Raw genomic sequence first — 26,689 nt, forward strand, 5'->3', positions numbered from 1 at the left:
CGTAATGACTAACAGGCAACAACGTGTTAAACTAAAACAAGTGTTACAAGGTGACTGCAGGGTTCTGTCCTGAACCTATGTTTGCAGTCTATCACCTGAAACAAGAAAGCACTTTCCTCATTTGCACTATGATGGAAAGTCACTGAAACAGCTATCACTGGGTGATGAAAAAAGGCTGGGTAACTATCAGTATATACCTGCCCTGCTTTGGCAGTATGCTACTGGCCATCGTTGGAAGCAGGCTACAAGGAAATGTCCAAGATGGACTTTTCATTTTACTATTTTTATACTCTTTCCGCCTTAAGTGCCTTTCAGATAGCATTCTAGTGCCTAATTGATAGAATGTTGTGTGTGCAACATGATTTGAGGACTGAAAGCCATTATCTCAGGGTCAGGGAAAGTCAAAATAAATTGCTGTGAAAGCAGCACGGTAGTCTAGGTCTGTGTTTCACTGAGATTTGGTTATAAACACAGATCATAACAGCAGCGCAGCATTCCTTTACAAGCTATCAACTTTTTTTTTCCCTTTGTAATTTATTTAGTCAGAGAATAACAGAAAAGTTTAGTTTCACAACACAGATCTAACAGTAAAGTTCCATCAGCAGCATCAGAATTTTCAAATATGAAGCATTAGCCGAACTATAAACAGTAACAGAAGTGGTTTTGGTTTTCAGAACACACACAAAAAAACCCCACCAGTCCCAAAGCCACCGTTCTACCTCATTCCCGTGGAAATGAGAAGCCAGCCACTCTTATGTGCAACACATCCAGGACCCCTTTGCTTCTCCAGTGCTGGCAATTCAGACGCTTTCAATACTTTGCAATACTAAACGTCAATGCATTTGGTCAGGTGGATGCTTCTGCCTCACTTCTTTTTACACAAAGGGCAGTCTTAAAAAGCTTTAAAAGGCACAATGCATTCTCTAGGTAAAGATGACTGTAGGAAAAAATGTGTAGCATTTCTGCCTGTTGGTTACTGTCGCAGAAAGTCAGTATCAAACAAAGTAAAATTCCACCTATTTTGGGATAAGAAATTAGTTTACTTGAGAACTTGTTAAATATTCTTCCACAGGGAACGCACATAACAGTGAAGTATTTTGGCAGCGTAACACCAGCTGAAGGGTGCTGTGCTGTTTTTCTTTCCCCTGCTGACTTCCGGAGGAGTGATATTTCATTAAGGCTTTTATCTATCCATAGAAATCAAAAGGAGAGAAACGTGATAGGATTCAGTGACTACATTCCAATATTTGCACAAGTGGTGTAGTCAAAGTTAAACCAAAAAAACCCCAACCCTCTCAAGATGCACCGGACAGTGCTCTTAGAATGTCACCTTGGGAGTTCTTCACTTTCACCTCCATGAATTGTTTTACTGCTAAAAGGACCATTTGGCTTCCTGACCTTGGTTTTTCCTTTGGGTACATAATAAATTCCAGAAGCTCGTAGAAGAAAATAACGCCTCTTCCAGGACTTTTTTCCATCTTCTTTTAAATAAAGGGCCCCTTCAAGCTCTGGCACAATGACAGATGTCCCACAGAAGCTTTCCTGTGCAACAAGAATAATAATACACAAAATAAATTGATTTAAGCACAACCCTGTTAATAAATAGCAGAAAAATGCTCCCTTGAAAAATAAAGACATTTCCTGTCACAGTGAACATATGAACACGGGGAATGTAGTTACCAGGGAGATAAACACCTTAGACAGGCAAAGGCAACTTTTCCAAGCTGATGTGGTAACTCAGCCGTGCAAGCTGGGTGCTCACACTGGAAAAGGTGGCTTGCAAAACCTCCATTCTATAAAGGGACAAGCAAAAACCTACAAAATGTTTTAACTAGACATAGGTGTGCTCAGTGAAGGCAATAAAACAGAATGGTTGGTACTGCTGCTGTTGTTTTTTCCCCTACCGCTGTACCTGTAGGTTCTGTAGAGAAATATTTCTGTAGAAAGAATCCTCAGAGACTGCTTAGAGTTCTAAAAACAGCTAAAGGAAAAAAAAATCCCCTTCAATCTCTGCTTTCACTTTGAAATATGTGCTAGCATTTGAAACACTTTAAACAATATACTTCATTGTTTGCTTGAAGGACCCACTGTTGGGTAATTTTTAGTGCAGACACACTTATCACTTAATGTTTTCATTTAGAATTTACCAGGACTTCTGCTGGTTGACATCTGGTGCCTTCATGAGATGCACTAATTTTGAAATGGGAATCATCAGTCACCTGAGAAAAGCATTTCCTTTGCGAAATGTTACTGAAGTCAAAATGCTTGCCAGGAGAACTGTGATAATCTTCTCCTTCATACAGCTCTGAATTTTTCTCTCTCAAACACACAATTGAAGTTAAACTTCAGCAGAAAAGGCACGAGGCTAAACAGACTTTCTGGAAAAGTGCAAAGCTTATTTTTATGTTGAAGCACAGCTAATAATTTGAGGTAGTAAGAAGTATATTTACTACTAACCCGAAAGATAATTGTTTGCTACTGATCAACCTTACCAACAATATAAAGTCACAAGGGCTGGCCTAAGGATGTGGCACAGCTGTTTCTTTTATTCGTATTTGTATAACACAGCTTTTATTGTTATCATGCCATTACTCTTCATAGGAACACTAAGTAAAAGCATTTCATGGCATTGGGGTCTATAATAACAAAATAATTCTCCATAATTTCGTTTCTCTGATAGGGGATAAAATTTGAATTTTTAATGGTGAGCAGCAGATGCAGAGGAAAATCCACATATTAAACCTTAGATACAAAGACACCAACCATCACAGAACTTCCTGTTGTTACACATTTGTCCACAAAGAACTAAATGCTGTTGTTGCAGAGCAGATGCAGATGGTGGCACAGTTTTGGTGACATTTGCATCATCAACTTAGAAAGTTGGCTTACCTCCAGTAAAGCCTCTTTGTTTTTATCATTCATTTCTTTGCTTTCATTCTTTCCTTTGTTTGCCAGGTAGAAATTCTTATTAAGACACAAAAGAAATTTATGTTCGTTATAAAGACAGCAATACAAGTAACTAGATCACTACAAACCCATTCAATAGTTACTCAGTCTTTCAATATTGAGTACCCAAGCCAGCAGAGGCAAAAGGCAGATGCTTACAGATTCTTCTTATGGAAAACTTCAATCACAGCTGCCTGCTCATGAGTTTTAATTCTTTATTTTGAATGTAATTCAAAAGTAATACAAAATTACTTTTGCCTATTTATATACAGCCTCCAAAAATTTTAAAAACACTAGCTTATGTTTTTGGCTGCTTTTCTGGATCAGTGGGTTTGATTTTATCATTCTAATTTTCACCACTTCCTATATTATTACAGGCAGTAGAGTACATAACATTTTATTGCATGCTGAAATACAATGAATACAATGCAGTATCAAAAGGCTAGAAGGCATTTTTCCTAACAACCCAATTTGGTAATTTGCATGCTTCATATCTGGCACTCTGGATACAACTCAGCTCTTAATTTTTAATAAAAGTGCTTATATGCCAAAGCCTTTATCCAAAGTTACAACTTTCTACTTTTAAACCCCTGTTTGTGCTCTGCAAAGTATTTTTATGTAATGAAGAAGGTATTCCAAAATCTAGAGGAAACGATCACCATGACATCTTGGCACATGTGCTCCAGCCTAATGAAATAAAAGTCCACACTTTGAAATGACCCTCCACTTCTGTGACAGGGGGCTGTGAAGCTGCAGCCGCCCTTAGAGGACTCAGTGCCCGTCTGCCCCTGCAAACAAGGAAGCACTGCACCTCAAGCACACAGTTACCAGTAAAAATAAGTTCACCTACTGTTAAACAGCAAAACCAATTTTGCATCCGTCTGCATTGTACAGATGGACAAGAGGACAGCACTTGGACAGATGTGCAAATTCAGGCCGTGGGAAGGTAGCTCTGGAGCATGCAAGGACTGGTGTGCGGGAGCACGTGCAGCAGCTTTGCTCAACAGCAAGTGTGGCGAGACAGCAGAGCCCGGCTGCCTGCAGACAGTAAGTGAGCTGGGCGTGAAGGAAGCAGGTAGATCAAGGACCATGCCTTGCACCAAGTAGCATTTGGATCCATGGGCTTGAGGACAGAATGGTAACACTCAAAAGTTCTCATGTTTTATCATTTTCTAAACAAAAGTACACGTAGAAGAGAAGCTTGGGTTTGGAAAATACCTGATGCATAGGACAGTCTTACTGATTTCCCTGGAATTAGTCAAAATACTAAGTCTGCAGAACAAAGGGCATAAACCAAACACACACTATTGTCTAGGAAAACAGACAAAATCATAAAAACCCAACAAATTTTGAAAGCTACCTACTTAAAAATTACTCCTAATACTGTAATTGTTAAGCAATTCTGTAGGAAGAAAACTAAGCATTTATCTGACACTTCATCTCTCTCCGTGTTTTCATATCTCAAGACTATGAGAACGTGGCAACATATTTACATGCCTAGAACTCCACAACAACTAAACTGCAACACAAATGCAAACATTACCAAAAGACAAATGAGAAGTGTGTAAATGAAGGAACATGCTGTTGCTACAGTATAAGAAAGAAACAAACAAGCAGCAAATCTGCCCTACCAGCATACCATGTTTACAGCAACGAGGTTTATCTGAAGTGAAACCTTGCTCTTCCACACAACCACATCTTCTCTTTCAAACAGTGCTGTGAACAGCTGTCTGCCAGAACACAAGCCTCATAGCAGACGGTTTTTGGAGGGGCACCAGGAGAGGAAGGGGAAGGGGTGTGGATGATCTCAAAAACAGTTCTTTAAAAACTGCTCTCTTAGAAGTTCACATTAAGTCAGACAGGGGACATCAAAAGACACAGCCACCTGCAATTTGGCCTATGCTGATGCCATGTCTGTGGTATGAATACAAGAAAAGAAACTTGAACATCCAATACAATATACAGTTATGCTAGGAAACACAGCAACGTTCTTCCCTAGAATATGCAGCAGCACATAGCTGGCTCCAGACTGCCTGGGCACATTTTTAGTCCACAGATGAAGGTAAGCAAACACTAAGGACCACAGCTTCGTGACTGCATCTGAAAACAGTATTCATAGAGGGAAAAACCCAAACCAGCTCAAAACAAAATCTGCTTAGAAGTGTGTTCTCAGTACAACCCATACAGCGATGCCTGCCCATGCAGTCCAAAACCATAGGTCTGACTGAGTGACAATGCTCCACTTATCCTACTGGAAAAAAAGGTACTGTTGTGAGTAGCTGCAGCCAAGTCCTCTGTACACGTGCAACAGCTCTTCTTGATGGGGAGCACTATCTCACCACTGCTGGCTTGATGTTGGAACATCCACTTTTGCACTGATGAAGGTATGAAGAGAAAGCTCAGAGGGCACTATTAGGCTGGGTTGAGTGTCCAGACTTTGGGATGGATTTGGAAAGTACAGGGACATGCAAGCTGTAAGCTGCCTTCTTATATAGACCATTATAAAGTCATAGTACAACCCCTAAAATACACAATGAAGATTTATCAAGGTAAGTGCACCTTATCACTGTCTTAACAAGGCTTGGCTCATCATCTTTACTAACGATGGGGAGAGCATTCATCTGGCTCAGTCAGCCTTCAGTGCACTGATAACAAGAAAACAAAGCTCCTCTGATTACAGCTGATTCACATTCAGGCATCTGGCATTTATTTAGCAGAAACACAGACCACCCTGTACTGACATAATCAACGGTAAAGAGAGAAAGCTTGTAATGATATCCATGCTGGATCTCTAACAACGCAGCTTTTTCATTAGGGAAACGGGGCTCTGTCACCTAAACCAATGTTACACAGATGTATACTGTCATCTTTCACCTGTCAACACACACTTCATTTATTACCGATTACCTCCTTTATGTCTCTACCCTGAAATCTGGGAGTACATGGTACTCATTATTTGTCAGTGGCTAAAAACCTGGGGAGCAGACTGTACACTGTACTTTTTTTATCATTGTGTGGTCTCCTATTTTTGATCAGAAGCATTCATCCTACAGGAGGCAAACCACATGTGTCCACAAGAGGTCATTCCAAGTCCAGTAGTCAAAGGTCATGATAAAAAGCAAGCTATTTCCTGTCTGAGGACACCACTGGGAAATGCATGTTTGGTTTGGGATGACAGGTCATTAATGGGACAAGATGTGGCTACAGGGCAGCTCTCTTCATATTTCTACAGATTTGAGAATTAACTATTTTTTATGTTCAAAAGACAATCTCTTTCTCTTGATAGAGAGCTGAGCTTACTTAACAGGATGGATTCATCCTCTTGGGCCGGTAACATAAGAACGCAAACATAAAGAGTTATTTTAACAAACAAAACAAAGTATGCTGACACACATTGTCATTGGGTTTGCTTTGTTTGCACTGTTTGCAGAGATGAGCAGTCAAGCATTTTTGCTGAATTACTCCCTGTGCCTACACACCCCAGTTGCTCTCCCATGCCATTCTGCCTGACTCAGAATAATGCAGAGCTACAGTGGAAGTTTTGACATGTACAGCTAGCCGGGTATGCCATCCTTAAGAGACTTTACGCCAGCATTTCTCCCTGTGCTTATGCAGCACAGGGGCAAAACTAGCTGATGACCTATCTATGGCTTTACATTAGCAGAAAATTTCATATTCACAAAAGAAAATCCTGTAAAGATTTTATGGCCAGCTTAAGTAAATTTTGTGCTTTGTACTGTAAAGTACCACTAATCTATCCATACAACCTTTCCACTTAGGAATACAGTCATCTCCTTTTGTGTGGAAAGGCAGGTAAAAAAAATTAAGGCTGTATCTCTGTCCACTGTATAACTGTGGAAAACAGAAGGTGTTTTCAACAGTTTCAAAGAACATCTCTGGTGGCATGCAAGCAAACCAAACTTGGATCATGGTAGAAACAGTAGCCTTAACCACTGTACTGCCAAACTCTCTGATTGGCGTTCTATGTCTCTATGTCCGTAAAAAAGAATTTCCTAAATGAAACAGCACCTCTCTCATACCTTTCATCTTTTTTCATACACAGCCCCATCCAAGTTGGAATGCAGCAACTACTTGTCAGTACATAGCAAAAAATAGGTGTTCAAGGCAGCATCCTTCCTCCGCTTCCCCTTCGGTTAGGTTGTATTTTTGCTTTTAAGCTATCGAAACTGTTTTTCCAGAAGATCTACAAGGTCCACAACAGCACAGATCAGATAGTGTGCAGCAAACAGGACAGCTGCTCCATACTCATGACTACCTTCTTTGTGCAATGAACCGCCTGTTTATGCTCATCCAAACTGCACACGGAATGAGTGCAGTTCTGGCCAGCTCACATCCCATTTCAGCCCCTTGTAACTGCGTACTGAATGCAGCATGGTTTGTGTAGGAAAAATAAAACAGAACACAGTCATATCTGCAACTTGTATCATGATGTGTTCCCTAAAAAAAAATGCATATTAAAAATATTAGAAGATACCTATAATTGCTCTGAAGATCACAAATGTAAATAAATAAATGAAGCTAAAGGCAAAGCTCTTCTGAAGCCCCCAAAAATTGATTTTCAACTTTACTTGATTTTATAACATTTAAAGAAATCACTACAGCTGACTTTTCATGCCTTGAGGATGATGGTCTTCAGCATCAGACGGGGGAACATGGAACAAATGAAAGACGTATGTAAGCTAGGATGCAGCTAACAGCAAAGCACTTAATAGACTGATTTAAAAGTCACCTGCAAAATGTTTCAAATTTATGAAGTGTTTCTGTGTTACAGTCCCCAGGCAGAGAAAGAAAAACATTTATTGAAGTAGCATCTTCAACCTGAAACTATACCATGCTCTGAGATACACTAATAGAGAAATTAAGATTACTAAACAGTTGGAGTACATGAAAAACACTTCCCTTTTCTCACTTCTATTTCTTTGTGCATTTGCCAGCACCCTCAATAATCAGGTTCCCACCCTTCTATGTTTCCTTTACGGGGTAACAGTGGAGACAAAAGAAAAACCTTGATTCATAAAGGTGGCCAAAGTGGTAAAAAACAAAAGTATCTCCTGGTGGATACTAGCTCAATGTCACTGACTTCAAAATAAATATTAAAGCATGAAACTCACTATAGGTGTCCTGTTATGAAAGACATTACAAATTCTTACTCCACCTCCTTCTCATGCTGTTTAGTACTCTTGCTTTTCAGAAGAAATAAAATGTCAATTCAGTGTATGGGTTCTCAGTTGGACAGTATAGCTCTTGCTTTTGTCTTACATATGAGGGAGCAGAAGCATAAAGTACTCACTGTACAGATTTTCATTAATTTGCATAAATACTATCCAAAAATAATGAAAAGCAAAAACTAAAAAAGCCCACATGCATGTGGTGTCACCTGCACTGTTTGAATTTATCCTGTCTGCTTGTATCAGCAAAAGAAAAACACAGGAATTCAAAATCCATGTAAGCAAAATAGAGTGTTCTAAGAGTGCGACAAGCATTTACAGTCAGGAGTTTAGATTCAGCTGCCCCTTACAAATAACCCTGTTTAAATAAAGCAAAAGCATTTCCTATATTTTTCTTTTTCTTAGAGTCTCTTTTAGCTGAGCATTATTCTTCGAGCTTTTTGAAAAGAGGTATTGAGACCTGACAGCCTTTCAAGAGTCAAGCACAGCATCACTCAACCACATGACAAAGCATCACCTTTCCTAAAAGAAACCCTAATGGTTTTCTTTATTTGCCCATGTACCAATATGTATTTTTGTTTCACTCTTTAGTCACAGACTTGTGATGCTCCACCTCTGTATATGAGTCAACTGATGCCATTCATGGAATGGTCTTTTACTGCGAGTTCACTGCTGGGTAAATTATATCACACTGAGGAAAGGGCAAAAGTGGGCCTATCTTTATGAAGAGGGAGAAACCCGAGGATTTTGCAGATTTTTTTTTTTTTTGTAAAATGTATTACAAATACTTTAAACATTGTTTTCAGAAACAAAGCTGTAGAAAAATGTTAGAGTACTGTATGACAAGAATGACAATCTTCAAAAAAAGCCACTGGCATTAGCTGAGCAGCATGTTGCCAGCACAGACATAGATGATAAATTCTGCCTTTCAGTACCTCAGTTCCTCCTTAGAAAATGAAACATATTTAATTAATTGTTATTTAATCTGTACCAGGTACATAACTAGTTCACAGAAAGAAACAATGAATACTGGCACAGGTCACAGACCTTCTCCAGAGGTCCACTTGTTCTAGCAATGCATCGGGACATCTTTATAAGGTGTTTTTTTTAAAAGCATTTCATTGCACCCAAATTCTGTAATGAAAATTTTGTATTTTTTGTATTTTGTATTTTTTTTTTCCAGAAAAATACCTGCAAGTTACAAAACCGAGATCTCCACAGACAACCTCTGACAGAATAATCAGTAAGAAAGACCAATAAGGAATTCAACTGGTGCTGCATTACCACCACTGGCTGTGTCAAAAAGAGCATTTTGCAATTTCTGTACTCACAAAATGAGTTTACAAGGCAACCTTGGCTGAGCTAGGAGGAGGAGGCTGAATATACTGAGAAAACAGTATCAGAGCACTGGATTTCAGTTTCCCATTGGTTACAACATAATTTCCTAAGTAGTTAGTTAGGTAATCATACACCCTGCCCCCCACCAACCCAGCATTTCCCCTTGGTTTACCTTTTCAGGGCCTCACTCCAGATCACGTATTTTACCATGTTTCATTACCTACTGTGAGCTCTGTCTGTACAATACTGATTATTTTCTGCCAAAAAGACAAACTGCTGATATGACTGTATTATTCTGCCTGTCTCACAATGTTTGAATTTACTAAGCCTGACAGATGGTTAGAGTTTATTACTGGCAAAATATTTCAATAATGTGATAGCCACAACTGATCCAGTTTCCTTAGGCTGTTCATTTTAGAGCTTATCACAGAGGGGCTGAAGGACTGCAGACACATCCAGATCAAGCTCAGCATTGTCCTGAGATGAGAGGACAGAGCTACACTCTTATTCTGGTTTTGGTTTAGGTCATGTTTATTTCTAAAGTGCATCACAATCAAAATGCCCAGGATCTTCATCAAAGACTTACATCCTGTGGGAGGTTCACAGCCTTGCCCTAAGCCACTTGCCCAAATAACACTACTAGTGTACGAATCAAATGTACAATGGAACCTCTACTGCTAGGTATGTTTAAGTGCATTAGAAAGTATGACATCTTGAGCCATCATGTATGTTTTACCTCCACACTTGGCTTTGCTGTTTCATATTAAAAATCAACATTAACCCATGCACGCCGCAGGATAAGTTTTCTTTCCCTGACTGTGGATACTTGTTATGTCAATGAAGGAAACTTCCTCTCTGCAGGTTTTATTTGAAACGCTGGCTCATTCTAAAAAAAAAAAAAAAAACCTTCCTAATGAGCAGCTTGGTGAGATTTGCTGCCAAATTATATATTTGACTCTCTTTTCCGGCAATGCTGCATTTCTCTTTTTTCTCTTGCTGCCCTTGAGAACAAACCAGATGCTCAGTAAGCTAACAGACAAGGGGAAAAGATCTAGCGCCCCAGAATGCATCAACTATATGTGCTAGGGTGTTTGTAAATATGATTTTGATCACATATCACAGAATCACAGAATTATCAGAGTTGGAAGGGACCTCTAGAGATCATCTAGTCCAACTCTCCTGCTAAAGCAGGATTGCCTAGAGCACATTACTCAGGACTGCATCCAGGCGGGTCTTGAAAATCTCCAGGGAAGGGGACTCCACAACCTCCCTGGGCAGCCTGTTCCAGTACTCTGTCACCCTCACCGTAAAGAACTGTTTCCGTGTATTTGAACGGAACTTCCTGTGTTCTAACTTGTGCCCATTGCCCCTCGTCCTGTCACTTGGAACCAATGAAAAGAGCCTGGCTCCATCCTTCTTCAACCCACCCTTTAGATACTTGTACGCCATAATAAGGTCTCCCCTCAGCCTTCTCTTCTCCAGGCTAAAGAGTCCCAGCTCTCTCAGCCTTTCCTCATAAGGGAGGTGCTCCAAGCCCTTAATCATCTTAGTTGCCCTTCGCTGGACTCGCTCCAGCAGTTCCCTGTCCCTCTTGAACTGGGGAGCCCAAAACTGGACACAGTATTCCAGTTGTGGCCTCACCAGTGCCGAGTAGAGGGGGAGAATGACCTCCCTCGACCTACTGGCCACACTCTTCCCTATGCAGCCCAGGATTCCATTGGCCTTTTTGGCGACAAGGGCACATTGCTGGGCCATGGATAATTTACTGTCTACCACAACCCCCAGATCCTTCTCCTCCAAGCTATCTCCCAGCAGGTCAGCCCCTAACCTGTACTGGTGCCTAGCATTCTTCCTCCCCAGGTGCAGGACCTTGCACTTGGTTTTGTTGAACCTCATTAGGTTCTTCTCTGCCCAGCTCTCCAGCCTGTCCAGGTCACGCTGGATGGCAGCACAGCCCTCTGGGGTGTCAGCCACCCCACCCAGTTTGGTATCATCAGCAAACTTGCTGAGGATACACTCTGTCCCCTCATCCAGGTCATTAATGAATATATTAAACAAAATAGGACCGAGTATTGACCCCTGGGGGACACCACTGGTTACAGGCCTCCAACTAGACTCTGTGCCGCTGATCACAACCCTCTGAGTCCTGTCCCGCAGCCAACTCTCAATCCACCTCACTGTCACCTCATCTAGCCCATACTTCCTCAGCTTCCTAATGAGGATGTCATGGGAGACAGTGTCAAAAGCCTTGCTAAAGTCAAGGTAGATGACGTCCACGACTTTCCCCTCATCCAGCCAACCAGTTATAACATCATAGAAAGCTATCAGATTGGTCAAGCACGATTTACCCTTGGTAAATCCATGTTGACCACTTCCAATAAACTTCCTGTTCCTCAACGTGATTGGAGATGACATCCAGAATGAGTCGCTCCAATACCTTCCCAGGGACAGAGGTGAGACTAACCGGTCTGTAGTTCCCTGGGTCCTCCTTCTTGCCTTTTTTGAAGATTGGAGTGATGTCGGCCTTCCTCCAGTCCTCAGGCACCTCTCCTGTTCTCCATGACCGTTCAAAGACGATGGAGAGTGGTCTAGCAATAACATCCGCCAGCTCTCTCAGCACTCACGGATGCATGCCATCAGGGCCCATGGACTTATGAATGTCCAGCTTGGCCAAGTGGTCTCTGACCCGGTCCTCCTCAACTGAGGGAAAATCTTCCACTCTCCAGACCTCCCCCTTTGCCTTCAGAGGGTGGGATTCATGAGGGACAGCTTTAGCAGTGAAGACCGAAGAAAAGAAGGCATTCAGTAACTCTGCCTTCTCTGCGTCCTCCACCACTAGGGCACCTGTCTCATTCACCAGCGGGCCTACATTTTCCCTAGTCTTCCTTTTTCTATTGATATATTCAAAGAACCTTTTCTTATTGTCTTTGACTGCAGTGGCCAAGCTGAGTTCTGATTGAGCTTTGGCCCTTCTCATTTTCCCCCTACATAGCTTTGTTATATCTTGATAATCCTCATAAGTTGCCAACCCCCTTTTCCAGAGAATGTAAACTTTTCTTTTTTTCCTGAGGTCCAGCCAAAGTTCTCTATTTAGCCAGGCTGGTCGTCTTCCCCGTCTGCTCGTTTTTCGAGACAAGGGGATGGCCTTCTCCTGAGCTTTTAAGAGCACCTGCTTGAAGTATGCCCAGCCTTCCTGGGCACCTTTGCTCTTCAAAACTGCCTCCCAAGGGACACTCTCGACCATGCTCCTAAACAGGCTAAAGTCTGCCCTTCGGAAATCCAAGGTGGCAGTTCTGCTGGCTCCCCGCCTTACGTGATCAAGAATTGAAAATTCTATCATTTCGTGATCACTGTGCCCAAGGCGACCTCCAACCTTTACATCCTCCACAAGACCTTCTCTGTTAACAAACAGTAGGTCCAGTAGGGCACTTCCCCTAGTTGGTTCCTTCACCAGCTGTGTTAGGAAGTTGTCTTCCACACACTCCAGGAACCTCCATGACTGTTCCCTCTCTGCTGCATTGTATTTCCAGCAGACGTCTGGGAAGTTGAAGTCCCCCACAAGAACAAGGGCAGATGATTGTGAGACCTCTGCCAGCTGCTTGTAGAATACTTCATCGGCTTCTACATCCTGATTAGGAGGTCTATAACAGACTCCCATCACGATGTCTGCCTTATTAGCCTTCCCCTTAATTTTTATCCATACACATTCAGTGTTGTCATCCACACTGTTAAGTTCCTGGCATTCAAAACTGCCCCTAACATAGAGGGCCACCCCACCACCTCTCCTTCCTTGCCTATCCTTTTTGAAGAGTTGGTAGCCATCCATTACAGCACTCCACTTGTGTGTGTCCTCCCACCACGTTTCTGTGATGGCGACTATATCATAGTTTCCTTGCTGTACAATGGCCTCCAGCTCCTCCTGTTTATTTCCCATGCTGCGTGCATTAGTATAGATGCACTTCAGCTGGGCTGATTGCCCTGCCACTTTCTTGGGGGGACAAGCCCTAATTCGCACCTGATCATACTCAGGCACTACTGTAGCTACCAAATTATCACTACCCCTCGTGCCTTGGCTGTCACACAATTCACCATCCCCCACCACCACTGGGACAGGCTGCAAGACCTTGTTAACACTTTTACCCAGAAGCACTGGTACGCTTCTCCCAGGCACCACTTTTGTAATCCTGGTCTCATCCCCGTCCCCCTTCAAACCTAGTTTAAAGCCCTGTAGATGAGCCCTGCTAGCTCTTGTCCCAGGATCTTTCTTCCCCTTCGGGTTAGGCTTCCCCCACCTGTTCAAGAAATAAATCACTTGGGTATACACCTATCCTAAATAATTTGACACAATTCAGTGTGCAGACCCTCTTTTTACAAAGTTAGTGTGCAGAAGTTACTGTTCACCCAATTTTTCTCCCCAGTCTAAAGGAAATCCAGATAAACTCTCTGTAATACTCAGCATACTCTTTATGAAGTTTCACGTACAACTGGCAAAAAATGGACCTTCAAGGAAATGTTGATTTTCACCAGTAGAAATAGTGGAGAAACTGTAGTAACGACAAAAGCCATGGTTTTACAAGTGTGCCACCTCACCCCAGTTCTGAGAGCTGTGCCTAAGCAACAGCTTGTACCAGTGGAGAACTACATGCTTCATTTTTCACCACTGGGGACAGGACTTAAAATCAGTATCAGAAAAGCACAGAAAGCACTAATTTTCAAATCCTTGCATTCAACATTCTGGGTTTTTTTTGAAAGTACAAGTTTTGCTTTCTCTAATTCCAAACTGACAGAGCTGAAAGCAAATTAGTAATGCAATAGGCAGCATACAGACTAAATGACATCATTTTAGACTCTTATCCAAATACCACATTAGCTTACCTGAGGGTTTTTAAATACAGCATATTTTTCACTTTTTTCCAAAAACAGAATCTTATTCTCAGTGTCTCGAGTCCAGTCTGATAACACTTCAACAACATTTTCATGGTCTTCAAAAAACCTTTCTGGAGAGACAGAAAAGGTAATGTAAGACATACAAACTCTCTCTCCCATCTCCTGAGGCTGCAGAAATTCCTGTGTAAGAATGTAGTTATTATCTGATGTTTGCTCAAGAGCTGGACAGCCCAGCAGTCTTTTCCACTGCACAGAAGGGAGCAATACCACATGAAAACTGTAATGTGGCAGGGCAAAGATGCCATACGTAGCTCTCGCATGCTCTTGGATTCCTCCTGCATCTCTGTGCTGTTGACCAAAGACTGCAAAGGATGGTAAGTGACCCACTAGGAGTAAACAGTTACACCCATGTAACGGTTTTCCGCTTTTGCTTGCTTTTGTTTTTTAAGATTTGCAGTATGATTGGCAGGGGTTATATATTCAGTTCGGCTGCTGAATTGAAAAAGAATAGTAAAAACTTATTTCCTTGTCTTCTTACTTATCGGAACAAATGAAAAATTGCTTTTTGTCAGCAGGAAGAATTCCATGCACTGAAAAAAAAACCCGCTTTGTTATAAGCAACTGTATGTAAAAACAGAAATAGCAAAACAGAGGAAATAGGAAGACAGAGAACTGATATGAAGATATACTGTTTCACCAGCATCTCTGTAGTTAAAAACTTCACCAGAGATGTGGGAGACCTAGTGGTACTTCTCTCCCTTCCTGAGCTGATCTGAACATAGATCCTCACCCAGGAAAGCCACAGGGCATGCTGAGGTTAGGTAACTCCGATCTCTTCTTCTGCGGTTTCACTTGTGTAAAGTAGCTGAACAGTCCCATAAACTCACTTTGGAAGTAAAAGGAATTGAGTGTAATTTGACAGGTAATTTTGGAAGGAACCAACCCGCATTTTTCTAAAAATTCAGTACTGGGGCAGGGAATTCACCCAGCTCCAATTTTCAGTATGATTTTGGCAATTCCCTGGGAACAGCTGTACTCCCGTTTCAGTGGTCTGTGGTGATCACATCGTTCAATGGCCTAGATTTGCTTAGTATAAGGGAGGTAACAGAGCATACATTTTGTAGGCTTTAACACTTCTTGTTACTTTTGACCAGGGTTCATTATCCCATGAAAACTAAATTTTGTGAATTAATTAAATTCACAAAACAAAATTAGCTTCACGGTCAGTTCACACGTACACAGTAACTTTTAACAGCACAAGCAACATAAAACTTCTCATTTAGCAACTGATACTTCTGCAATGCACTGGAAATATAAAGCACTATACAAAACCTAAGTAACAGTTTGAAGGGTAAACAGTATCTTATAGTCCAGCATAGCCATAAAATAATTCTCAGGTCATAACATTAGTTATTAACACTAGTTTCTGCCACATATACTTTTGTTTGTTCATTTCCAGTACCAGCCTTTTCTTGTATAAAAGGTATGATCTTACCATCCTCAGGAGGGTCTTTTTTTACAATTACTGTTACAAAAAAAGTTAAAACTGGATGCCTATTATAAAGAAATACTCTATTGCAAAATACATGCTATGTACAGACCAGTGTTACATCACCATCTCATTATGGAGGTTATTTGTGATATTTAACATGCAATTAATCTAAAACTGTAGTTTATTTTATTTGCAATGATCGTCTTTCAAAGTAAAAGTATATATAAGATACTCTGTCAAGGATCTTCTGATATAAAATTAGCTTGTACTTCTGAACTGATTCAGCCTGAAGTATTTACTGCTCAGATTTGTTTCTTAAAGTAAACACAATTTTATTCTCTTGAATACTAACATGGAAAGCAGGCAGAACTGAGAAGTGCAGGAAAGTCTGTCTTCTAAGCATGCTGATAGTAATAGAGTTATCTAGAATTGCCAAGAAGTATAATAACAAGAATAAAGAATAGTTCACATATTTTTGTTCAAAAATCAAAACAAACTGCATGTTACTGTGCACTGGAAGCAGAAGAAAGAATACGTACTATTCCATCCATAACGAAATTCCCTTTTGCAAACAAAAAGGGTCCATTCCCACCTGATTTGGACCTGGCAATAGACCTCTGCATCAGGAGGCCATAGACTTCCTTTTTACCTTAACTAACTACTGATTTATCTCCTTTCCTACTCTTCTTCTGTCCTGGCTTTTAAAATAGTTCTTATTCATGAGAGTAATTCCTTACTATACCAATACCCTAGCCCTAGCTCTAACCCTAACCCAAAGCACCTAGCATTAGCTGGAACAAAAGTAACACAAATAATTTTTACTTTAAAAAAAAAAAAGTCTAACCATTAACCTCAATGTTTGTATCATATGATCTCCCCGACGCTTTCAGTTTTAATTGTGCGACGGAGAATTCAAAATGTCTTTCCAGATTATGAAGAAACACAAATACATTCATTTTAATGATTATGATTTTTTCATTGTAATGATTTAATGAGCTGGGGAAGGACTTTTTACTAGGGCATGTAGTGATAGAATGAGGGGGAATGGCTTTAAACCGGAAGAGGGCAGGTCTAGATTAAACGTTAGGAAGAAAATTTTTCACTTTGAGGGTGGTAAGACACTGGAACAGGTTGCCCGGAGAGGTTGTTGAGGCCCCATCCCTGGAGGTGTTCAAGGCCAGGCTGGATGTGGTCTTGGGCAACCTGGTCTAGTGGGAGGTGTCCCTGTCTATGGCAGGGGGGTTGGAACTCGATGAACTTCAAGGTCCTTTCCAACCTAAACCGTTCTATGATTCTATGATTATAGGATGACAGCATATAAACAGATTGTCTTCTGAATCTCTAACACTCAGAAATATTTGTCCAAATCACACTAGACCAGAGGAAGCAACTTTCCAAGACAAGAAAACACTCTAAAATTATTCAAAGTGACATTTGTGACATTTCTAGGGCGTAATGACTTTTTCCAGTCTTTCCTTAGCTAACAGAAGCAGGTAGAAAAGAACACAGCAACATTGCTTCATGTATCATATTAATGGAGTAGAAAGAACAGATTGGCAGTTAATGTCTCTGCCATTCTTACAAGTAGATGAGTATCTCCTGGCACACAAACAGTCGGGCTTTTTCCAACTATTTTTACATTTCTTTGTTTCAGTTTAGCAGGATGATTATTCCAGGGGCTCTTTTAAAGTGCAATATGGATATTTAACTTTCTCTGTACATTTTGACATCTCTGACAGGAGTCTGTAAACTAAGAATGCTAAATGCTGTTTGACAATTTCCCATTTCTCTAGGTCACATGCAACCTTGGAAGAAAGTTGTGGCAATTTTCCTTTTCCTTTTGATGTGAGTACCTTTGCAGCCTGGACAATAAAAAGATTCTGAAATAACTCACAATCAGAGAATATTCTATTCTTAATCAGACCTTGAAGCCTTTTTGAAACAAAACTCATTAAGTTGCACCAAACAATACGTAAGTTTTGGACAGCTGTTTTTTAGGAACCTGGAGACCAGGTTAGTTACTTCCTAAATCACAAGGTACCAGAAGCAGAGCTGCAACCCCATCAGACAGTAATATCCTGTTCACAACTACACTTAAGAAAACAACTATCACAAGTGAAAAGCATTAGAAATTACTGAAATGCTTCTCAGTCTTGTTTAATTACAGCATTTGTTTGGCCAGTATGTAACAGCCTGCTGACAGCACTGCAGTACTGCATCCTCTCTTCAAAGAGTAGAGTTGAGTATTGGTGTGTTTGGGTGTGTCACTGCCTTCACAAACATAGTGAAACTCACATGGCCCCTTCATTTTGTGTAAAATAGAATAATGTAAATGGCGGTGGGAAAGGAGCCTTCTGCAGCTCACAGCACGGACAAATGGAAGACTCACTTCTACAGCAAGAATGGCCCAAATACATTCCTGCAGCATCCCTCACCTTAGAGACTGCAATGTTCCAACACCAGTAGACACATGGGCAGGAGAAATGTTATTAATTATCTTTTCAAGATTATCAATAGCATAGGATACGCTATATCTATTTGCTATAAGCTCTGTCACTATGCCACTTACCAATTTGTAGCTCTGGGTACATTTCATACAGACACCAGTCAACGTTGCAGTCGCAATGGGTTTTCTCAAAGAGATTGTCTAAAACATCCCGTGTCATCTGACGCTCATCCACCATTAGTGACTTTGTGCTGTTATCGTACATGTGCACCTTGACAACAAGCTGAATACAGAGTCACAGAAGAGTCAGTTAATTTCAGAAGCAAGTAAAAGGCTAGTCTGAATCTGCTAACACAGATAAGAAAGATTAAGGCTGAAGGTTATTACTGATTCAAAGGCACCCTGTCCCACACTGAGCTGAGGGAATAAAACAGCTTGGAAGCTTTCACATTATATCACCACCAAAATAAAGACCTTTTCTCAAAAAAAGGAAATTGAACCTTGTCCTGTGCATGACTTCAGGAAAGGTGAAATTGGTATGGAGAAAAAGCAGAAGTTAATCTCTTCTCTAAATCTACTAGACGTGCAATTAAGGAAAATGCTTGATAGGGAAATCAAGTACAAAAGGACAGAGTGTCCTTAATGCAAGCTAGAAACACGAAAACTTTAGTTTTAAATGAGAAAAAGAATGGAAAAATTTTGCCATGCCAACAGACTAACCTGAAATCAGATTGTACCAAGATGGGCAGTAGTCCAACACCCATCAATAAGAAAATGGGTGAGTTACTTATATGGACCAAATTAACCTAAGACATTCACTATTTCTTCATGCTTCTATGAAGTATTTGTTAAGACAGACAGGGTGCACTTTTTTTCAGATAGGAACAAAGAAAATGCTGAAGTACATAAAATGTGATAAAGAACTGCAAATACATTATAAGGAAAGTACTTAAAATGCTCCATTAGTATTGGAAACAGAAGAAAATTTGTCTTTTGAGTATCTCTAAGATGAGAGACTCCACAACCTCCCTGGACAACCTGTGCCAGTGCTCAGCCACACTCACAGTGAAAAAATGTTTCCTGATGTTCAGATAGAATCTCCTGTGATTCAGTTTGTGCCCATTGCCTTTAGTCCTGTCACTGGGCACCACTGAAAAGAGCCTGGTTCTGTCTGCTTTGCACCCTCCCTTCAGATATTTCTAAGCATTGTTAAGATCCCCTGTGAGCCTTCTCTTTTCCAGGCTGAACACTCCCAGCTCCCTCATTCTTTCCTCATAGGAGAGATGCTCCAGTTCCTTAATCATCTTTGTGGCCCTTCATGCATTGGGATGGAACTCTCTTGAGCTTGGAAGAGGTGATCCTTGAATATTAACCAGCTTTCTTGGGCCCCTCTTTCCTCCAGGGCCTTATCCCATGGGACTCTCCAAGCAGATCTTTGAAGAAGTCAAAGTCTGCTCTCCTGAAGACCAGAGCTGTGAGCTCGCTTTTCGCCATCCTCCCTGGCTTCTGCCCTCCACTTTCAGTAAAAGAGAGAACACCAGTTTTCTTGACAATTATTTAGTCAATTTAGAATTCAAGAATGACATAGTAATTTAATTATAGTGACACAGCCACAAGAAGATTAAGCCTTACTTCTACGCTATGGTTCCAAATACTCAGGGTGGAAAAAAAAAAAAAGTGGAAAAAAAAGTCTTCAAAATAAACATTTCCTCCCAAAGGAGAATTGCTAACATTGCAAGGAAAAGAGAGTGACCAATGAGCAGTCATAAGTTTAGTTATAGAGCTTTCCAAAGACAACATTGGTGAAATCCTCCCAACACATTCTCTCAGAAGTAGAATTTGTACATGAACATAAAGTGTTCTGTGGGAACGATCTCAAGTCTGGACACCCCCAAATTTATTAAAAGCTTCAATTCTTCTGGGAAGCCCTGAAGGCTCTGATCTCCAGTACCTCCCATCTCCTATTTGAGCAAGACTGAAAGTTCATGACTGTTTTTTCTCCACACTCATTTTTCAGAATTACTGAACATCTGCAGCTTCTGTTGAGTTCAGCTGGAACACTAGCTTAGGATGAGTGGTCATAATTACATGACACACTGCAGCACTGTGCAGACACTAGCTGGAAGCTTTCTAATCTGTTGGTCTAAAATAATTTCTATTATCCTTATACATTACTGCACTGCTGTAAAAAGATTTAGCAAGAAGACTCTCGTTAATTTAATTGGGATTAACTAAATCCACATCCACTGTAGAAGAAAAAAAGTTTAATACTTCTGGAATCAGCACAGCATAAGAAAGCAACATTTTTATGTACACTTCACTTCCTCTAAAGCAACCTATCAGAACAGTGGTCTTTGCCCCAACATTGGAAAAAAAAGAGGCAGAGCCTTCCAAGTCCTCCTTCAACATCAGTTCCTCAGAGGTTGCATTCTCCCAGAGACTTCTCTTCAGGTGGATGACAAGACAGCTCCACAGAATATCTTCAGGTGTCTCAAGTTACAGACAAAATATGAAAAAGCCTTGCAATTTTACTAAGAACTTTATTTTTGAGAAGAATGATAATAGATACTTAGCTAGTAGCTGTTATGGTAGCATTTCACTATTTTAAGGCTCACCTTTTTAACTTTGGCTTCCTTCAGTTTCTCCAATGCAAGTTTAATCTTGTCAGCTTTAGCCTGTGCCTCTCGTTCTTCCTGAAAAGACACAAGATATTTGGTATACTTCTTGCTAAGTGAGGCCAGCAATTTATGTTTACTTGAAAGGAGTTGTTTCTTGTTACTTATATCCAGAACATAAGGCTTGTTATGGGAAACTTCACAGTTACAGGGAAACCCCAGCTTTCCTTGAGCCAAAGCTTTGATTTACAAGTCCAGCGCTTCCTTTTAAGAGCTGTATGACTGGGCAACAAATGATCTGTTCCTCAAATGCTACAGGAATGCCTGAAAACTGGAGTATTCTGTTTCCATATGGGTTACAGCTGATACAAAAGAGAAGATGAAGGAAGATCTAGCCTGAATGATACAGCACTGTGGATACAGCCACTTGAAAGAAAACTCGCCTCTCAATAGGGTTAAGAGAACTAGAGGTTTTAGGATCTTACTGAAAACTTAGCTTGTAATTATACCACTTATGATTCTACACTTTCTGTTAAGTGCATTCATTTACTTGAATTCTTTCCCTTGCCACACAGGAGCTTTTACTGCACGCATACTTACTGGGAGGAACACCTCCTTAAATCCGAGGATATCATGGCTTTTTATTCTAGTAATGGACCTATTCATATTCACACAGACACAATTAGAGAACTAAGTTCATTCCAGCTTTTGCTGAATGCCACAGTAAGATTCCTAAAAATCTTAGTATCACCCAGCTCTTGTTTTACAAAGCAACTGTATCAATACATGCCTCTGTCTCAGTATCAGTGAGATTTGTGATGCAAGAAGATTCTGGATCCCCAGCCACTGAGAGTTTTAGGTGCATGTACCAGATGCCAGTGCCTACTGTTGCCTCTGTGACTGGTGCATAGATTGTGACTGTTTCTTTTTGCCATCTATCTTCCAGTAGTCTCCCCCAGTCACTTACAAAATTGGAAAAGTATATTTTGGACAGCAAGTACCTGTGGTTCCTTGGGCTGCCTTGGACTGTTAGTACTATTGGAGGGTTCTGTTTCTTTCCAACTTTAAATCCCCACTCCCCCTATTGAAAACTGTCTTGTCTTTGCTTTCTTACCTGTTTGCTGATTTTTACTGTCCCTGTTGCTCTCTCTCACTTTCGCAGTTTCCTTTGCTTTAAAGGGGTAGGATTTTGTGCTACAAGGTCTCCCTGCACTGAAGTGCTGCCATTCATCTTGTCAGTCAGTGCCCTTAATTAAAAACACCTTCAGCATATCTGCAGGTGATTTTTTTATGTCATCACTCAGGTCACAGATGAAAATGTTACAAGTGCCAGTGTTGATCCCACTTGTTACCAGCCAGCAAACCATTGATTACTATCCCTTGAGTCTGGCAGTTTGGCCAATCTCAGCCCACCTAACCAGCTACCCTCCCAGGCCATACTTCCTCAGCTTCCAAACTAGACTATTAAGTAGCCTGGTACTTCCTTAAAGGTCATGAGTCTGAATCAAGATGGGGACGTGTTTGTAGGACAATGATAATATTTATCTTGATAGCATCTCTTCTATATCAATTACACTAGTTAAATACAAGACTTCAGCTTCTGAAGCTGCCTAGCTGCTGTTTTTGCAAATGTTGATATTCCTTTAAGACAGGAAGTTAACTGTTATCTTTGAGATAGAGAAAAATAGCAAAGTTCCTCCCACGTTTATGACTTTCACTCTTCAAACAGTACTGAAAGGTCCTATGCACCAAATGAAGCTTTATCCGCGAACTGCTTTTTGTATAATCAGAAAGGTCCTCTTCCTACCAAATTTTCTGTTCCTTTCACTAAATATGTCTGCTGTATGATGCTAAACATAGGGACAGCAGTGATGTTGAGGTGATTCATATTCAGTTTCTGCGGATTTTTAAACTGCAATGAATTGCCCATGGTTTTAAGCAAAACTGACTGATAGAGTTCTACATGGGCTGACAGAGCACTTTTCACGTTCCCTAAAATCTTTCCATTCCCTAAATGTAAACAGCTTCTCTCCATCATAGTTACTATGCATATGAATACTGAAAGAGATACTTTTAGATCTTTCATGATTTCAGATTCATGTTTTTTGGGCTGTATCACTCTTCTAATACACGTATTCTCCCCTGGGCTGTGACAGGGCAGAATTCTTGTATTATCTCCCTCTCCACAACCTCATGTCAAGGAAATGAGCTTCTAATGCTTCTATTAGAAATGCCACATTTGATTTCAGTTCTTAAAAGAGCTCTGCAAGAAACACAAACATGGAGGAGGCTGTGATGAGTCTGAAATTTTAGTGTACAGGTAAGCCAATTGTTTATATATAGTACCTACTGATGACTTGGGCACCTCCTAAGTAAAGAGTATTTGTCCCATATGGCAGATGGTCTTCATTACTTCCCTTCAAAGACAAGACCAGGAAGAGCAGAGTGATTCTCTGTTGGGATTACGAGAGGCACTTCTTGTGCTCAGCCTTGCACCCAGTCTCCTAGCAAACGTTGTGTTTTACACAATGGAACAGCTTTTCCTATTGCAAGAGATCAGTTAGGCCAGGGATGGATCGGGAAAACATCCACAGAACCATCTCATCAGCACAAATAGCACGGACTGCAATGAACGAACACGGTGACATCTTCACAAAATGGTGGGATCTTTGACCATGCTTTGCACTGATGCCAAAGCCAAGTTCTCTATGAGAGGGTATTAACGGATCAGCACTTATTAAAAAAATTCAGTGACAAGTTTTCCATTACAGTAAACCATTTGCTATGATTTATGCTTGTCTTAGGCTATCAAAATGATGACTATAAAGATGAAGGAGTGGGCAATAGGTCAAGGAAAAGACAGAAACTGCTAAGCCCACAATAACAGAAAACTCTCATGCCGCAGTTCATGCATGTTTCATCATTGCAGAACCTTCCCAAGATGTTTACGCCAGTGATATCCCCTGTTGTTCCAATGCCAAATACCCCTTGCAAAATTACAAGAACTATTGAACACTTGGAACAGGTTCCATCCAGGCTTACCTGGGTGAGCAGCTCAGGAGGAGGTGGTGGTGGTGGTGGAAGGTCTAAATCAGGGTGTGGAGGTGGAGGGGGCAAGTCCTCCTCAAACCGTCCAGTAATGGTAACATAGGGACTTGATTTACAATAAATGTCACTATCCAAGCCTGTTGAAGGCTGAGTGACTGTACTTTGCTGGTTGTCAGAAGTTGTTTTCTGGGCTTGTAAAGTTCTCTGTTCAACATCATTTATGTCTGCTACAAGATCAGCCATTAAAGCATCCAGGTCTTTGTCCTCTAGGGCACTTAGGGATTCTGTGAAGAAAAGCACAAAATGTGTCAGAGTGAGTGCAATGCAAAACACTATGTTTCCAGTTCACCGGAGATTAAATTGCAGAAGGGATGGTTACTGTAAGATATAAGGGTTATGGGAAAGGAAACATTTTAAATGGGTTGAAGAAACAAATGTGTTTTAGGAATAGCCATTAATCTAGTCATACTGAAGTTCAGAGTATGAATACAAATTAAACAGGACAGGAAGCTTCACTTTCAGTGATACAGTCTCAGGCCCTTATGATGTTACGAAACCTGGCCCTGATCCAGAAAGGTTTCTGGGCCACATGCTTAGTGATATGGATGCAAGAAATTCCATTAGTTTTCATTAGGCTGTTTACTTATCCTAAGTATATACATAAATTCTTAGCAAGTTTTGGTATAGCACACAACAAAACGCGTAACCGAGGCCTGTATCAACAATATCTTCATATATTACTACTATTCTACAAGTCCAAAATTAACAGGAAGCAGAATCATAGAGTTCTAAGACACAAGAAATTGTATGGTATCGTTTGTAGAACATCAGTAATTGTTTGATCCACATCTGTGACATACATCAAGTATTATGCAGGGTTTTGAGTATCCTTTAAGCACAGAACAAACAAGACAGTCTCCTTTCAAAAGCACCTTATCAACAAGATAGAAATATTGTAACTTTTGCTTTCTGTCTTCTACTCCATCAGAGTATAAGACAAAATCCTATACTGGAACTTCATATGCAATTTCTTCTTTGGTTGTTTGAATTAGAGATGGTATAAGAGATCCTGTGGAATAACACCCTGTAGGGATGATTTAGTTTTCCAGAAGAGAAGGGTTCTTTAAGTACCAACAGATTCAGTGGTTTAAATCTCTTTGAAGAGTCCAATTAAAAAGGAAATAAATCATAAATTGGGAAAGCCTTAAGTAGGATTTTGGCAAGGGATGGAGAACACTGAACTAGATACTCAAAAATGCTAATACAGTCCAACAAAGAATAGATCATTCATCAAGGTAAGCGTGAACATGCCACTACACCATCTCAGTTTACTCTGCTTTACCTGTTATGCTAATAGAGTATTTTCATAAGCTTTTCCTTTCAGTGGGAAAGTAAGCTTATGATCCTCTCTGTTTACATACTTTTGCCCACTTTGCTGGTAAAGGCATTATGTAGCTTAATAGTGAACTGATTCTGGGACAAAAACACAGGTTAAAACCAAATCAGGAAAATGCAAACAATCATCCCCCAGTAAAAAGAAAAAAAAAACCCACAAACAAAACCAAAGGTTAAAACTCCCTCATTTGATTCATCACACAGCCTCAACAGGCAGCTGTACATGCAGAAGTGACAGTGCAAACCAGAATGAGAATAACCAATGTAAAGTGGAAGCAGTTAGAGCCGACATTTCCACTGGACAAAAACACTTATGCAGCTCTGACCTCATACTGAGGAACTTGGTCTTCTATTAAGTTAAATCTTTACATAAAAAAGGTTGCATTTTAGAAATTTATTTGGGGGACTTCTCATTTTTGTTTCTCCTCTATACTCAGACTTTTTAAAAAGTCTGACTCCTATATAAGACTGAGTAATGTCCTTTCAAAAAAAAATTTGGGCCCTTTAAGTTTCCTAAATTGAGACACACAAATATACCTCTCCCTCCAGCAAAACATGGGGTTTTGGGGTTTTTTGGGGGTTGTTTTTTTTTTTTTCTGATCAAGGGCGTTTGAAGTTTTTCTTCTCATTTGTTGCTGTGAGGTATTTTAAATAAGCATAAAAAGCATGAAGGATTCCATTCAGCTACTTACCGTTTAAATCTTTAAAACCAACTGTAAAGCTAAATTCATTGTTGGACACTTTAGGTGATGGAGGTTGTACAGTCTCCACTCCTAAACTCTGTTAAGGTAGAAGAAAAAAAAAAAAAAAAAAAGACACCTGATGACATAATTACTATTACAGACATTAACATTTGTAAATCAATTACTTGAATTTGTCTAATGAAATCAATTCTTCTTCAAGGAACAGAATGACACACACAGTTTCTGGATTATGCCTAGACTGGTAAACTAAATAGGGCCAAGACAAGGGCTCAAGCACTGACTCACAATCATGCCAAGTGTTTAATGGTTTACATGCTTCTCAATACAATGTTGATGCATGACAACTGCAACACCCGGGCTTGGTGTGGGGAACAGCAGAGGCTAGACTGATTTTTAGGTTTTGGTGTTTGTTTTGGGGGGGGGGGGGGGTGTTGAAAGGGTTTAGCTGTGTACACATTTGAGCTATGCAGTGCCATTTGCTCCACAGTGCTTTATTTACTAATATAAATGTAACCTAGCTGTTGCTTTCTCACCTGTTCGCATAAAAAACACAAACACGACAACCAACAAAACATGCTGCTCTTTGCAATGTAAACTATAAATCTGCATGGTTAAATAGAGAATTCCTA

The 26,689-nt window shown here is 40.4% G+C and overlaps 1 protein-coding gene across 1 annotated transcript in view; it reads right to left on the reverse strand.

The window, feature by feature from the left end:
- APBB1IP (amyloid beta precursor protein binding family B member 1 interacting protein) overlaps positions 1-26,689 on the reverse strand; it is a gene marked incomplete at its 5' end in the record, with an annotated part of 52,439 nt that overhangs the window by 23,044 nt on the left and 2,706 nt on the right. Inside the window, 7 exons of the mRNA XM_082479835.1 lie at positions 1,399-1,542; positions 2,890-2,964; positions 14,349-14,470; positions 18,422-18,581; positions 20,914-20,991; positions 23,956-24,245; positions 26,049-26,136. Coding sequence (XP_082335961.1) covers positions 1,399-1,542; positions 2,890-2,964; positions 14,349-14,470; positions 18,422-18,581; positions 20,914-20,991; positions 23,956-24,245; positions 26,049-26,136 — 957 coding nt within the window. The remainder of the gene's footprint in view (positions 1-1,398; positions 1,543-2,889; positions 2,965-14,348; positions 14,471-18,421; positions 18,582-20,913; positions 20,992-23,955; positions 24,246-26,048; positions 26,137-26,689) is intronic.

Source organism: Vanellus vanellus, assembly GCF_965231255.1.
Source record: "Vanellus vanellus genome assembly, chromosome: 2".
Taxonomy (NCBI): domain Eukaryota; kingdom Metazoa; phylum Chordata; class Aves; order Charadriiformes; family Charadriidae; genus Vanellus; species Vanellus vanellus.